Genomic DNA, 15,472 nt, shown 5'->3' with positions numbered 1-15,472 from the left:
AGTTTTCCTGTATTGGAGATGCCCGCGTGAGCCAGCATCGTCGCCCGTGTCACGAAACATCGGTTGGTCCCCAAGGATATTTTATTCCTGCTGACACTTCTGTTTAACTTTCAATATAATTCAATTTTCTTAAATTAATAATATTTCATAATATTTCTTTTAGTCGCAGGTCTTTTATTAATTCTAAAGGACATTTAAATAATGGGATTACTTTTTTTAATTCTTATAATGTGCCTGTAATAGGAAAACCAATTTAAATTCATCCAAACAAATTTTTGCAATCGCATCACATTTTGTTGAAAATATTTATTTATTTGACGGTATCCAAGCGTTAAAATTTCAAAAACATATAAATTATTACGCTACTATTCTATAATATTGCTAAATATTTTATTTTGTGGAAACGGGCCTGATGTGAAGTAATCAAGATCCGCGCACGCGCGCATTTCTACTAAATTTCTATGTTATAACTAAATTATAGTTATTTTATTTTATAACATTAACTTAATACAGTAATAAAATAATAATGGAACTTCAAGTTGTAAAACAGATTCAAATATGTGTTCAATATGATTATTTTTAAAATGAAGACAAAGTTTGAAATAAATTCAAATTCGGGGGAACACGCAAGGATCCAGTGCTGCGCAGTGTTGCGCAGAGCTTTACCGCGAAACGAATAAAATATTTAAATTATTTAATATAAATAACGTTAGCTTCGGCAAGCCGGATGAGAATGACCAGCAATAAATTTATAATTATAATTAAATAATAAAATATAAGTATAATTCACTAATACTAGCACCAACACTTCTGCAATTAAAATAAAAACTTAGAATTTTTGAATATTGATATTGATACTTGTAATAGAAATTGAAATTTTTTAAGCTAATACGAATTTATTTGAAAACGATATTAAAATTTAAAATTTTTATATTTTCCGATTTCGATATAATACTACTACTACAAATCGATTTTTCTAAGTCTACGTAACGTTAACGTCATGCGTGACTTCCACCACTGGCCAACAAACGTAACGTAACGAAACGAAAATTGTTCTAGATGAATTTCGAAAAAATGTAATATATTAAAACCATATATATTATTCTTCTTTTTAAAACAATTTATCGAAAAGTTCGAATTTTTCCGCGATGCGAGCTTTTAGAGGTGGACCGATTTTCAAAACATCGCCAACATCGATGTTTGGCCAGAAGCTATCGATGTTTCTTAAAGACCATCGGCAGCGGCAGCTTTTTTCCATATTGATTAGTTATGTCGCTTTTGTTGTTTACTCGCCACATTTTTTTTGCCCAGGCCAGTTAATTGCGTTAATACCCGGCGCGCGCGGGAAAAGAGGCGAAACGAATCTCCAGCAGGACATCCACAGCCCAAGGCCCAAAAGTAACCAGAAACCGGATCCCAAAGTCGAGACGCGAGCGAGCGCACAAATCCCCCGATGTCCGCGGGTGTGGGTGGCGGAGGGAGCATTACCACCGAGCACCACAGTCGCCTCTACTTCCTCAACTCGCCGACGGCCCCCCTCACCGCCCGCGACCCGTTCTTCATCAAGCCGGAGTATCTCAGCTATGAGAGCCCCATGCACCATGCCCTCTATCCGGGCAATCGTGGCCTCTTAGAGTACAACAACTACACAAGTTCGGCGGCCGCAGCGGCAGCCGTTGCCTCATCCGTAGCCACCTCCGTTTCCGTTTCGGTTACGGGTTCGGCGGCGGGTTCCGCGTCGGGATCAGGATCTGGAGCCGCAGTCAGTGCCTCAGCAGCCAGTGCAGCAACTGGTACAGCGGCCGTCTTGAGTTTGGAGCAGAGCTTCACCCAGCCAGGCAATCCCCACCAGCAACAGCAGTCGCAGCAGCAGCAGCAACAGCAGGGGAATCCCCACCAGGAGGTGCTCCAACAGCAGCAGCAGCAGCATCCCCTGCATCATCATTTGTCCGCAGGCGTTGTGGTCGAGGCCAGCCAACTTGGTGGCATACCAGGCCTTGCCAATCTTGGCGTGCCGCATCTTAGCGCCCAGCAATCTGCCACACAGCAGCCAGGGCAATCTTCAAGAGCCCAAAAGGCCGCACGCCGGCGGAGCAACGAATCGATCGAGGCCAGGGAAAGGCGGCTGGAGAGGAACGCCGCCCGGATGCGGGATAAGCGGGCCAAGGAATCGGAGGCCGAGTATCGGGTGCGTTTGGCCAAGAATGCGGAGGCGAATCGAGTGCGCCGCCAGAACGAAACGGAAGTACAAAGAACCCTAAGACTGATGAAGAATGCGGCGCGGCAGCGACTGCGCCGCGCCTCGGAGACCGTCGATGAGCGCAAGAAGAGGCTGGCGAAGGCGGCCGAAAGGATGCGGGTGGCCAGGGCCAGTGCGCCCAAGGTCATCAAGCCGCCGCTGGCCGACAGGCTCAAGGGTTACTAAGCGTGAGAGAGAGAGAGGATCATCTATGCAAACCGGATCCCTATTTTGGAGCTGGCTCTCCTGCGTAAGGCAAAGCGGAGCACCTACTGCTGATGAAAGCTGGCCAGGATCGGCAGGGGAACACTCATGATTTATAGAGAGGAACCATAAATAATATATATTGTATACAGCCTATAACAGAAAAACCAGTCAGAAACGGAAACGTAAACGGAAACCAGGAGGTTCACCAGGATCAGGATCAGCGGATGCAGTTGAATGGGCAGCAGGCACTCTAGGATTAAAGCCAGGCAAATTTTTTTTTTTAAGTTAACAATTAACAATTACCAATTAACAAGATGGAGAAACGTAAAGTAATCATAAAGTAAAGTATTTTTATAATGCATGCATTATATTCGTACGATATGTATGTATACACACATGCGACACAAGAAAACACACACACACACACACACATGCACTAGCATAGTCATAGCACACACATATGTATATGTAGAGCCCCCAAAAAAGGCAGTAATGCCCCCCCCACCCCCACCACCCACTTTCCCCAGGAAAAAGGAAGCTTACAGCAGGGTGCCTCACTGTAAATAAAAATCGCAAACGACTGGGGAACCAGACGCAAACGTAACTTAAAAATCAAAAAAAAAAACAATTAAAAAATGAATTCGCGAATGGACGAGGCAACAAGTGCCTTTCCAGCAAATCCTCGGGCGAAACTTGCTATAATATCAAAAAGTGTTTTTTTTTTCGAAAACAACTGAGGCACCCTGGCGGCAATCAACCCCCATATGTGTGTGTAGTTGGTTCCTTACCATGTAACCCAAAACGGACAACGCCACTCACATAAGGATATACACACTCGGCAGCCCCCCCATATATAAATATATATATATTTGGAGCATACACACATGATCCGTTGCCAGGCACATAACGAAATATTTGTTATAGCACGCAATCCTTTTCCCTTATCCTTATCTTAATCCCCCCTCCCACGCCCATGTCCTTAGACGGATGGAAGACACTTCCGCTAGGGGCCCTCATGATATATATATATATGCGGACGCGTATATTATGCTAATTATTATTAATAAAGAGTAACCATTAAGTTCTAGTCGAAATTTCAAACTGTTTTTTTCCTGTCTAAAAACGTTTATCAATTGTTTTCGCCTTAAGACTTAAGATTGAAATACATTTTTGTGTATTGTAATATGCGTGTACACTAACAATAACAATACACAACTACAAAAAACACACGACACACCATCAAAGAGAAAACAAAAACAAATATAAGAAACATAACAAGTGACAAAAAAAAAACGAGAATAACAAAATGAATATACTTGAATAAAGTTGCATTCACAATTTTTAAATGTGGCGCTCTAAAAATGGGCGGGAAGTCAACTTTTGGGGTTGGTAAGTACTTGAAATACTTGAAACCATCAAAATAGGGGAAGGGAACGTCTTAACCACCGAAAGCTTAGCCAAAGTTACATAGTTTATGCATTCAAGTTAAGTAATAAATAAAACCAATTGTCGGACTCCAAGTCCAAAGTGATTTCTAGATATTAAATAATATAAAAACAAAAGTAATTTGAAATTAAAGTAGGGTCTTAAAAGTATATCTGCAATATTTACATTTAGGAACTTTAAAACTATAGTTTATTAAAGAAAACGAACTTTTTTCCCACTGTCAGCCAATACACCCACCCAGCATTGACATTCTCCCGCCAAAATGCCAATTTCCGATACTATTTATATCGATAGTCTTGAATTTGATAATTTGAAATTATCCAATGCAAGCTCCAGACCTAGCGGAGACACACTCCTGATATAAGAGGCAAGCAGGTTAATATCGATATTTTCAAATTGTCGGCCTGCAATCGTAGCATCGATATTTCCATCGATGTTTCTCCACCTCTAAACTGAACTATTCAGAAAATGAAAACAACTGAAATAAAATTAAGTAAATTAAATCAAAAGAACAGTGCCACGAATTCCGAAAAAGCAACAAAATAACGTTCGAGTCAAAGACACTACGATCCGGTCGACAGGGCAAGACATATGCTGTAAGGGAAAAACCCCCGCCATTTGCAGTCGAAGTCGGTAGCTGCGGTTGCTGCGCCGCCACTCCAGTTTTTAGCCCGCCAAAGGAGCGCCAGGCTGCGAAACATAGCGATTAAATGGAACAACCGACCAACAGTGGGTTAAGAATTGTGCGAAAAGCAAAATAAGGAGCGGAAAAAAACTCGCACACACGTACGCTGCGCCCATGTGTGAGTGTGCTTCTGTAGTGCGTGTGTGTGTGCGAGCGGCGTGCTGCATGGGTGTGTGTGTATAATCATGTGAAAAATCGATTGGCAGCGCAGCAGCAGCGCGGCGGCGGCGCCAATTGTCACTTACTCGAAAGAAGAAGCACGCGTTTTTTAAAAAACGCACCAAATTGGCAACCAAAAAGGCGCAGCCAAAAGAAGGAAAAGCATTCATATCATAAAAAGAGAAAATACGAAAATGATCGAGGACCACAGCAATAACAGTTAGCGATCGTATCGGCGCAGAACGTGTGAGCGAGTGAGTGAGCGGGAGGGCGATAATAACGGCGGCGCCAGCACAAGGCACTCACACACATATTCTTTATATAACTTGTGGGCATATTCGAAACAAAACAAACACAAAGAGGAAACGCCAAGGAGCAGCAAAAGAGCGGGAGAGTGCGAGGGAGAGAGCAAGAGCGCGGCCCCTAGATGTTATCGAAGGTATCGAAAGGACTGCGCTCATCCTTTCGATAACCAACAACATAGAAACTACAAGTACAACTACAACTACTCCTCGAAGCCCCCCGATAGACGACAATTTCGATTGTTGTTGCCCCCGGCTTTTGACCAAGAATGGAACCAGATCCCAATGGGATAAAAATAGAGCCCTCACTTGATCAGCAGCAGTACGCCACCCATGTGCTGGCCATCAATGGCTCCAATGCCCGCCTCCTCATCGAGCATCCCTCAGCTTTGTTGGTACCCCTCTCCTCGCATCACCAGTTGCAGTTGCAACAGCAACAGCAGCAGCAACACGTGCAGCAGCAACACCAGCAGCAGCAGCAGCATCAACAGCAGCAGCAACAACAGCAGTTCCAGCAGCAGCAGCATCTTCACCAGCAGCAACAGGATCAACTGCAGTTCCAGCAGCAGCATCTTCAGCTTTATGCCCACACCCCACTGAAGCAGCAACAGTTGCAGCAGCAGCAGTCGCAGCAGCAACAACAGCCACCCACTCCCCTCGGACCGACGAGCAGTGCCAGCTCCGCCTCGATAACAGGTGGCTCCACCACTGGCCACCAGCAGAGGTGGAACGAGAGTCCCGAGGCACGCCAGCGCCGTCTGGCCAGAAATGCTGAAAGGATGCGGGAGCGACGGCAGCGCGAGAGCGAGGACGAGTATCGCAAGCGGCTACTACGGAATGCAGAGGCCAATCGTCAGAGGCGGCAGAATGAGTCGGACATAGAGAGGGCCATGCGGCTGGTGAGGAATGCGGCCAGGCAGCGGCTACGCCGGGCCATGGAATCGCCGGACCAGAGGGCCAAGCGTTTGGCCAAGCTGGCCGAAAGGATGCGCATGTATCGGGCCAGCGAGACGAACGATCAGCGAAAGCTACGGCTGGCGGAGATGGCGGCCAGGGCGCGCCAGAGGATCGCCAATGAGTCACCGGAGGAGCGCAAGGAAAGACTGAGAAAGCTGAACGACTATGCCAAAAAGGTCAGAGAAAAGAAGAAGATACTGAAGCATGTTGTGGTGCACGGTGGTTCGTCGTCGGTGGTCGTCTCAACGCCGACATCCTCCTCGTCGTCAACGGACCAGCAGCACCACCACCAGCAACAGCAGCAGCAGCAACAGCAGCAACAACAGCAGCAGCAGCAGCAGCAACAACAGCAGCAGCAGCAGCAGGTGCTGGCTGTTGCAGCAGCAGCCGCAGCAGCGGCGGCAGCCAATTGTACTAACGAACACACTATCAATCTAAACCAGGCGGCCACCACAGCGACGACGACGACGGCGACGACAACGGACGAGGCAGGCACCCCCCAGCCCACGGATCAGGATCAGCAGCATTTGGTGACAGCAGCCGCCTATCAGCAGCACCAGGCCCTGGCTGGAGTGGAGTACATGGGACAGGGTATGTTTCTGGCGCCCGGCTCTCTGCGTCCGCCCATGCAGCTGAAGCAGGAGCCCCAGACTCCGCAGCAGCAGCAGCAGCAGCAGATCACCCAGCAGCAACTCCAGCAGCAGCAGCATCAGCGGTACACCATCACCGGGCAGCAGCAGCAACAGGTCACGGCCGCGCTGCTCGAGGGCACCGAGCCGGGCAGCATTTTTGTGCAGCAGATCTATGGCGATGATGGTGGCAAGGGCACCACCAAGCTGCTCCAGGCGCATGTACCCCACTTCAGCATCGCCGGTGGCCAACTGGAGCTCTACCCGCACAAATATGCCGCCAAGAAGCAGGAACTTCAGGTGCGTATGCAGCAGCCTTAGCAAGGAAATAGGGTGATGGTTACCGAATGTTCGGTGATCACAAAAAGTAGAGGCGATAGCATCCCCAAGCACACACACCGTAACGCAGCAAAGGGAGTCCCAACCACTCCAGTCCAATCTCAAGATATAAATCCTGTTTGTAAACGATGCAGCGGCTGCCCAGGTGGTTCAAATTTAACGAACCGCTGCATCGTTTACAACTTATCTTTAACACCAAGTCGTAGACATTTTAACGATTCCACAGTTCTATCCTTTCGTTATCATATAATATTGCAGTTTGCCAGTTTTGATTGTTTTTAAAGTAACTTTTCAAGTCTGGTGAAGGTTAAATTTAAATTAAACAGAACAATGAATAACAATAAATGACTTTTGCAGTTGCAGAGATATGTGGAATCGAAAGCAAATTCGTAGCACTGGTAAAATATCAAACTTTTGCAAATGAACTCATGAACCTCAAAACTTTTCCTTGCAGTTGGTGAAATCAACTGCTTCATAGGAAAATGATTGAAACTGGAAAGTAGGATGATGGACATTTCTTTTTGTTTGTTTCTTAACCGAAAAGCTTTTAACCTCCTTTTTGTATTCGTTATTGTTGGTTGTTTGTATTATTTTTTGTTGGAAGAACCAAAAGAATTATTTAGCGATGTAAAGAAACTTTTACCAACAAGAAACAAACGAAAATTGGTTTTAATTCGCAATAAATCGAACTGAGGCTTGTGTGCGGTGTGTGTGTTTCCCCTTTCTATCTCTGTTACACCATCATACTCACTCGCTCCTTTTCAGAAACCGATCTATAAACCCATTTTCAAACTCACAAAGCAGTCTTATTTTAAATTGAGCTATACAATTAACTATTAGAGATTTCTGTACTCCTTAGAGAAAAGAAAAAAGAAACCCTAACCCAAACCAAACCGACTCACCCGTTGGCTTTCCACTCCTCTACCCTTCTTGCAGTCGGACAGCGATGCTCCGGGATCAGCGGGCGGCAACGATAACAGCGGGTCTGTTAGCCTGGGCCACAACGAGACCAAGGTGATCGTGACGACCGCCAGCGGGGAGCAGAAGCTCCTCAAGGCGACGCCCGGCCAGGCCCAGCAGCTGTACAACCAGTTCCCCTACCTGGCCCACACCTTCCCCAACACCACCAGCAGCAGCAACAGCACCACCAGTACCACCAATGTCGGCCATGTGGGCGTCGTGACGGCGGGCACAACAACGGGTGCGGGTGGCACCACCACCACCGCCTACTATCCGATGTATCACAACGGCTTCCAGATTGGCATCGGACCGAATCCAGTGCCGCCGCCCTTTACGCCCGTCAACTTTGCCAACGCCAGTGGCGCAAACAGTCCGTCCGGTGGACAGTACAACATTTTGGCGGCGAATCCAACGCTTACGGTCACCGGATTGGGTGGACACCAGGAGCCGCCGACGGCGGCGGCGGTGACGACAACAACGCCACAAATTGTCACCGCCACTGTGGGCCGGGGCAGACCGCGCAAGAATCCGCTGGCCAGCGAGGAGCAACTGAAGGTGAACAGCCTACTGGAGCAGGAGCTTAACCAGATGCTGTCCGTGCCGCAGCTGGCCACCAGTACGCCGCGTCGCGGCAGGCCACTATCGCAGACATCCCAGCAGCATCATGAGCAGCTTCAGCTGAGTCAGATACATGTACATTCCACGGCCGATGGCGACAGTCGAACGCCGGTGTCAACGCCGCGACGTAGCGGTGCAAACAAATACGAGACGGAGGAGGAGAAGCGACTGCGACTGGACAAGATGGCAGCCCATCAGCGGGCGGTGCGTGCCAATGAGACGCCCGAGCAGCGGGCCACGCGTCTCCAGAAGCTGAGCGAGCGGGCGCGACTGAAGCGGGCGCAAATCCGGGCCACCGAGAATACGGACGAGCGCAAGGAGCGGCTGTCCAAGCAGGCGGAATACGCCCGCATGCGACGCATGCGCAGTCATACGCCGCGCAGTAGCAGTGCCACCAGCACCGAGTTCCGGGCCAAGACCGAGGAGGAGGATGAGGACGAGGACGAGGACATCAGTGCCGAGCAGCAGTTGTACGAGAGTGAAGCCGTTTCGGTCACGGGCACGGGCAGCGATGGTGGCTTTGTCACGGTGGTCAAGGCGGATGACGACGATTCCCCCTTGGACGGAGGCGGCGGCGGCGATGGTTCCGATGACCACGAGCAGTTGCCGGCATTGCAGTTGCAGCAGCACGAGTTGCAACAGATTGCCGGCAGCCTGCAGCAGCAGCAGCAGCAACAGTTGGTGCAGCATCCGCATCACGAGGCGATTGTGCTTAACCAGCAGCACCGCCTGGTGACCATCAGTCAGCACCAGCAGCAGCAGCTCCATCAGCAGCAGCAGCTCCATCAGCAGCAGCAGCAGCCACATCCCGGCTTCAGCAAACTGCAGGTGGTCAAGGATTATGGGAATGCGGCCGGCGGAGGGGGAGGAGCTCCCGGCTCTGGCGGCGGCAATGGAACCGGAGCACCCGAGAACAATGACATGTTGAAGATACTCGAGCCCATCATTGTGATGAAGACCAAATGAGGATCGCGGAGGCGTCACAGTTGCAGCACCAACCGCTAGAGGGGATGGCGTGGATGATGTGGTGGTAGCCAGGCCGCCATAAACGCCAAGAAACCAAGAGAACACCATCAAGGCGTTGGACGCACAAACGAGGGAGAGATCTGCGATGAGTAGGGATTGTCTATAGTTATCAATAAGAGTTTTTTTTAAATATGTTTTTTAATATGTGTCGCGAGGTACTTGAAAGATAGATTTTGTAAAAAGTGATCGTAAGCGGAGATCAAGGATCGAGTGCAATAAGAAGGATGCCTGGCAGCCCCAAAAAGCCCCCCGAAAAAAAAGAAAAAACAAAAATAACACTGTGACGCCCCAAAAACCACTGAAAATCGAGGAAGTGCAGCTAAAAACTACGAGCGAGGGACGAGATCAACTAAACCTAATCCAGAATATGTAGCGCGTAAACAGAGCACTAAGTAGTTATATGTATTAACTATTAATTTTTTAAATTAGCAAAAAAAGCGAAAATAACAAATAAATCTAATAAGATTCAAAAGGGAACGGTCGATTGGCAGGGACTTATCGAAGGAAGCCCTGGCGGAAGCTATCAACTATCGATAACTGAGAGCAGCTGATTATAAACATGTTTACAACGCTCCACAGCGAAGATACGGAATACTCGGCGGATTCCGTGGAGTGGCTGCCGCAGGATGATCCGGAAAGCAGCTTCTTTGCCTGCGGCACCTACCAGTTGGTCCAGGATGAGGGGGAGGAGCAGGAGATCTCCCCCAAGCGTCCCCGCAAAGGCCGCGTTTATTTATACCATTTTGGAGACCCAGATTCCAGCCTGAAGCGGCTGCAGTGCATCGAAACGGCGGCCATACTGGACATGAAGTGGCTGCCAGCCGGTAGCGGTGAAGGTCATCCCCATCTGGCCACAGTTAACTCATTGGGTCAGCTGGAAATCTATGAATTCCTAAGGGATGAACAGAAGCTACAGAAACGCACGTGCTTTTGCCTGGCGGAGGAGGAGGAGTCGCAGGAGGAATCCCCCTTGGCTCTGGCCCTGGACTGGCGTCGGGATGAGGAGCAGACCACCATTCAACTGGCCATCTCGGATTCCAAGGGTGGCCTGCATCTACTGAAGTACTCGCCACAGGGCGTGATTAGCCGGGAGCGGTCCTGGTCATCACATGGCTTTGAGGCCTGGACCTGTGCCTTTGATCGCTGGTCACCGCATCTTTTGTACAGCGGTGGCGACGATATGCTCCTGATGGCCCACGATTTGCGGACGGAGCAGCGTGCCTGGACAAACCGGGCGCACGCGGCCGGAGTGACCTGCCTGCTAAGTCATCCGAGGCACGAGCATCATCTGCTCACGGGCAGCTATGATGAGCAGCTGCGTTTGTTCGATACCCGGTCCATGAAGCGAACTCTGGCCGAGCTGGACCTGGGCGGTGGCATCTGGCGGCTGAGGCCGCATCCCCTTCATCCCGATCTCATCCTGGCCGCCTGCATGTACACCAACTTCAGCGTGGTGCAGCTGGATGCCAGTGCGCCTGGCTTGAGTTTGCTGGGCGCCTATGAGGAGCACAAGAGCATCTGCTACGGCGCTGATTGGGCTCCTTTCGGCAACAAATATGATGGATCGTTGACCATGGCCACCTGTTCCTTCTACGATCACAAGTTGTGCGTCAGTCGCGTGGAGATTAGCAAATAGGTTTTGATTTTCTGTACTTTAAATTGATTTGATAGACTTAAAACAAATGTTTTGTTTTGTAAAATAATTTAAATGTTTTTTTTTTAAATAAATAAACTTTGTTTTGATGCCTTATTTCAACAATTTAAACAAAATGATTTCAAAACGCTGAATTTTTTGAAATTTTATCACTCCTGAGGCAGTTGATACCATTTTGAAATCGCTGAAGACCTGGCAGGAATGTTTTGTAAATAAACTAAAATGCATTTTAATAAAAAAACTTTTGTAATTAAAAAGAAAGTCACTATATTTTAATAACTTAAGAGATATTTTGAGAAAACCTTTTTTTAATTTGATTTATTTTTAAATTTTTCTTATCGATAACATCTGAAATCATAAGTGCCCTGGGAGGAATGTTTTGTTATGTAAATTAATTTAATTTATTTTGATGAAAAAAATTAGAAAGTTTTATTATTTCAGCAATTTACGAAAAATGTTTTCGAAAACCAGATTTTTTCAAAATTTGAAAATTCTTCAGCCCTGATGGCAATCGATAACATTCGGAAACTACTGAAGCCCTGGCGGGAGTAATCGTTATCGTTGTTAGCGTACTGTCAAAAAGACATTCGAATTTGCCGAACATAAAATTAATTCGAGAAGTTCTAGTCATTCACGGAAGGAAGTAACTTAATATATAAAAAAAAAAAAAGTTCCAGTCATGGTAATTGCTAATCCAAGTCCTTTAGCCATTTTATATAGCGCACTTTTAATCCCCGCAGCATCCCCAAGTGAACCCAGCCAACCGAGATATGGACGACGATCTCGAGGAGCGTATAGAGCGGGCACGCAGGAGCATTAAGGAGATGAGCCAGATTGTCCAGATTTTGATGGATGACTTGAGGAACGGCTTTGGCGACTCGCTGGAGGTGCCACTGGCCCTCAGCGAGCTCATCCTGCGCGTGAAGGCCGAATACGAGGACGCACTGGCCGAGGGGCAGCTGCTGAACCAGGAACTGGAGGACCTCCAGGAGCAATAGACAATTGTGCGGAGAGCATGCGGTTAATTTTTAACTTGTTTTATAAATACATATGTAAAATATAGGTATCACACGCTTTTCCATTTGATTTTCTCAGGGTAACAAGTAGATATCCCGGGGCCAATAGCCTACGCCACCACATTCTGGATCCAGTTGAGGGCCCCGCGAATGCGACGCAGCCGGGCGCGTGCCAGGAAGCTGCAGATGAGCAGGTACTCCACGTAGGCGCGTCGTCCATTGGTGGCCACTGGCATCGCCAGCGGTCCGGCGCCCAGCTGCGGACGACCCTCGCACATTATCTTGGTGGTCAGCGAAAGCAGCCACTGGAGGATCTGCAAATGGGACATATAATTAGCAATATAAACAAAGAGACTGCCTGGTTATTAGGCACCCACCTCGGAGCTGTTGGGCATGCCACCCGCCTTCAGCCAATTGGACGGGGCCCACAGGAACAGCTGCACCACATTTGCCGCAATATCCGGACTGACCCGCTTGGACGGGTTGGGATTGAGGATGTTGTAGACCAGCTCCTGCAACAGCGGCGGGCAGGCATCGCTCATCGGAGGCAGCTGCTCCTGCCGGTAATCGCTGTTCCTCAGCGACAGAGTCAGCTCGCCACGCTCGCGTGCCAGGCCGCCGCTGTTCGAGTAGAAGGGATTGTGGCTGCCGAAGATCTCATAGGCCAGAGCACCACATGCCCACAGATCGGCTTTGCCGTAGTTGAGCACGGCAAATGGGCCGGGCATCGTGTTGAAGATCTCCGGTGCCATCAGCGCTGCATTGCCGCCCTTGTCCACGTCGTGGGACACATACGGCAGGCGCAGGCCGTGCACCTTGTCCGCCAGGCAGCAGCCGAAGTCCGAAAGCACCAGCACCGGCGAGGCATCGTCCTGCAGCTCGATAAGCACATTGTCCGACTTGAGATCTCGATGGGCCACTCCGTGGCGACTCAGGTGGTTGACAGCCTCGAGCATTTGGGCCAGCAGCAGGATGCGAGTGCGCGTGTCCAGCTCCTGGTTGTCGAGCAGGCCGCGCAGGCTGTGGTCGTAGCGCTTCATCAGCAGATACAGCGACATGTTGCGCCCATAGCCCTGCGGATTGATCCTTTGCGGCTGCGCGACCGGGTACAAGAGGTGACCATCGGGAAAGTTGCGAACCTCGTCGCAAAAGAAACCAAACATGCAGACTATATTGGGGTGCGGCGGCAGGGCAACCGTCTGGTTCTGCAGCAAGCGTTCCCACTCGTCGGAGGCCTCGTTCATGCCCCGCTGACGGGCCGGCACTGTCTCCTTGTACATGGCACGCAGGATGGACAAGGCGTTGCTCTGGATGTCGTAGTTAAACATCATTTTCAGGGCCAGCGGATAGCGGTCCACAGAGCTGTTTATCTTTGGATTCGCTGAGGAATTCTGCAAGTAAAGGGAGGATGAGTACTCAAATCAAGGCTGTTTACTGATTTTTTATTTACCACATTGAAGGCACTGCTTTTGGGGTCCTGGTCCTGCTGCTGCTCCTGCTCCCTCTCCTGGGCGCCCACAAAGTCACTGGCCGCCGAGGGCTGGCTGTAGTGGAAGATATTGTCCACGGAGCCGCCAAAGTTGTGGACAAAGCGCGACATGTTCTGCAGCGGCGACATCATCTCGTGGGCACTCCAGCTATTCGGCGCAAAGGCGGGAGTGGCCTGTGGCGGCTCAGTATCGGGATGGACGGATGTCTCCCCGGAGGCCCCATCCTTCTTAAAACCCGCTGCGTAAACGACAGCGGCACAACCTTTGGCAATGGGTGGCCCGATTTCCAAGTCATCGATGCTGAACTTGCTGTCCAGCGTCTCGGAGATCTCGTCCTGGTTCCAGGCTCTCTGCAGCCGGCCAGCTGCCTCCCGAATCTCCCAGCACACGCCCTCCAGTTCATCCTCCTTGCTGAGCACACCCGATCCGGAGGCCAGACTAACGCCGATGAGGGCGAAAAATGGTGCAGAATCGCCGAAGAAAAGCTTACGGGTGGCCCGCTGGCGCAGATCCTCCGAATAGGTGGTGGTCACCCGGCTGAGGATGTTGTCGATGAAGAGTTTGCGGGCATGTTGGCCCACACGGAAGAGACCACTGCTGCTGCTGGGCGAGCTGGCATTCAGTGGTGTTCCCGCCGGGGAACTGGTGGTGCGGGGCACTACATTGACCACCGATTTGGCCGCCTGCTGGGGCGTTGTCTGGCGGGGATTGGGATGATTTAAAAGGCTTTCTACCCAAAGGGAATCTATGGCTACTCACCCGCAGCACATGGGCGGCGCTGGAGGGTAGGGGAAAGCCTCGCTTGCTTCTTGTCTTCAATTGATTCTGGTCCAAAATGTTGGCGTGTATATCACGTTTACAATAGCTGCGCAAAATGTAGCGACCATGTTTGATCAGTCGCACGGTCAGCAGTCTCACAGACATCTTTCGGCCCACAAAGACCTCGGCTTAAGTGCCTGCAATCGAAATCCCCTCTCAATTAACCATCTAATTAGTTTAAGTTAAAAATTACCTTATTTTTCTTTAGGTTTCTTGGTGCTTAACTCTGGCTGACTCTTCTTCTTCGCCAACGTTGCTCATGTGTGTGTGATCGATCGATACCGTCGATCGATAACAAAACAGCTGGTTTCGATTCGATTGTTATGTTTTTGCGTCGTAAATATAAATTTTTTGTTTGTGGGTATTGGAAGTGGGCGGTGCAGTTGAAGGGGGCGGGGTGTTGCAGAGTGGGTGGTGGTGCAACTACAAGGCAAAATCCGCGAATCCGAAAGGTTGGTTTTTCTCTGTCTCGAAAGATATATCGCCTTTTCTTCGATTCCTGGTGTGGGCTACACTGATTTTGCTCTTTTTTTTAAACTGGTCAGAACGGATAATTTACGAGAGCCAACTTGCCTGGTTGCCTTATGCTTTTTATCTGCGCCTACTCCAACGCTCGTTTCGATTTTGTCGTTAGATAATCGCTTCCAGTTCGAATTTCTTCGATCAGGAAAAAGGCCACTGAAATGAACACTTGTTTATCTGCTTTTTTTGTTTATATTCCGCTTAAAAACGGCAGCTAATAACGCTGGAATTTACGTTAAAAACAAAGAAAAAGTTAAAAACAGCATAGAGCCAGTGTGACCACTACGATTAATGGTATATTGCGGTTTAAAAATCGATAACGGTGACCCCAACCTGCGGCGTTTAGCTGGGACTCAAACCATTTAAAATTTGAAAGCCAAAAACAGTTACTTTTTTATGAAAAA

General features: G+C 49.0%; 4 protein-coding genes across 5 annotated transcripts; 3 read left to right on the top strand and 1 right to left on the bottom strand.

Moving 5' to 3' along the window:
* The first annotated feature begins 1,249 nt into the window (after window positions 1-1,249).
* LOC119557626 (transcription activator MSS11) lies at window positions 1,250-3,739 on the top strand. Its single transcript, XM_037870454.1, has one exon. It carries the CDS (start codon window positions 1,454-1,456, stop codon window positions 2,423-2,425), a length of 972 nt encoding a protein of 323 aa, XP_037726382.1. The 5' UTR covers window positions 1,250-1,453; the 3' UTR covers window positions 2,426-3,739.
* A 590-nt stretch (window positions 3,740-4,329) lies between these two features.
* Window positions 4,330-10,039, top strand: LOC119556203 (myb-like protein P). Of its 2 annotated transcripts, XM_037868160.1 has the most exons (3): window positions 4,330-6,171; window positions 6,439-6,924; window positions 7,900-10,039. In XM_037868160.1, the coding sequence occupies exons 1-3, from the start codon at window positions 5,308-5,310 to the stop codon at window positions 9,505-9,507; spliced, it is 2,958 nt and encodes a 985-aa protein (XP_037724088.1). In that variant the 5' UTR covers window positions 4,330-5,307; the 3' UTR covers window positions 9,508-10,039. The 2 variants fall into 2 exon arrangements, with proteins under 2 accessions (XP_037724088.1, XP_037724087.1); XM_037868159.1 differs by having other exon boundaries at window positions 4,330-6,924.
* A 50-nt stretch (window positions 10,040-10,089) lies between these two features.
* LOC119556204 (diphthine methyltransferase) lies at window positions 10,090-11,317 on the top strand. The gene has a single exon (XM_037868161.1). It carries the CDS (start codon window positions 10,127-10,129, stop codon window positions 11,201-11,203), a length of 1,077 nt encoding a protein of 358 aa, XP_037724089.1. The 5' UTR covers window positions 10,090-10,126; the 3' UTR covers window positions 11,204-11,317.
* A 920-nt stretch (window positions 11,318-12,237) lies between these two features.
* Window positions 12,238-15,357, bottom strand: LOC119557953. Its single transcript, XM_037870988.1, has 5 exons — window positions 14,740-15,357; window positions 14,487-14,683; window positions 13,688-14,425; window positions 12,615-13,628; window positions 12,238-12,551 (listed from the first exon to the last, which is right to left on the bottom strand). The coding sequence occupies exons 2-5, from the start codon at window positions 14,649-14,651 to the stop codon at window positions 12,348-12,350; spliced, it is 2,121 nt and encodes a 706-aa protein (XP_037726916.1). The 5' UTR covers window positions 14,652-14,683; window positions 14,740-15,357; the 3' UTR covers window positions 12,238-12,347.
* Between the last annotated feature and the right edge of the window lie 115 nt (window positions 15,358-15,472).

Source organism: Drosophila subpulchrella, chromosome X, assembly GCF_014743375.2.
Source record: "Drosophila subpulchrella strain 33 F10 #4 breed RU33 chromosome X, RU_Dsub_v1.1 Primary Assembly, whole genome shotgun sequence".
NCBI lineage: Eukaryota > Metazoa > Arthropoda > Insecta > Diptera > Drosophilidae > Drosophila > Drosophila subpulchrella.
This window is presented reverse-complemented; position numbering and strand designations above follow the sequence as displayed.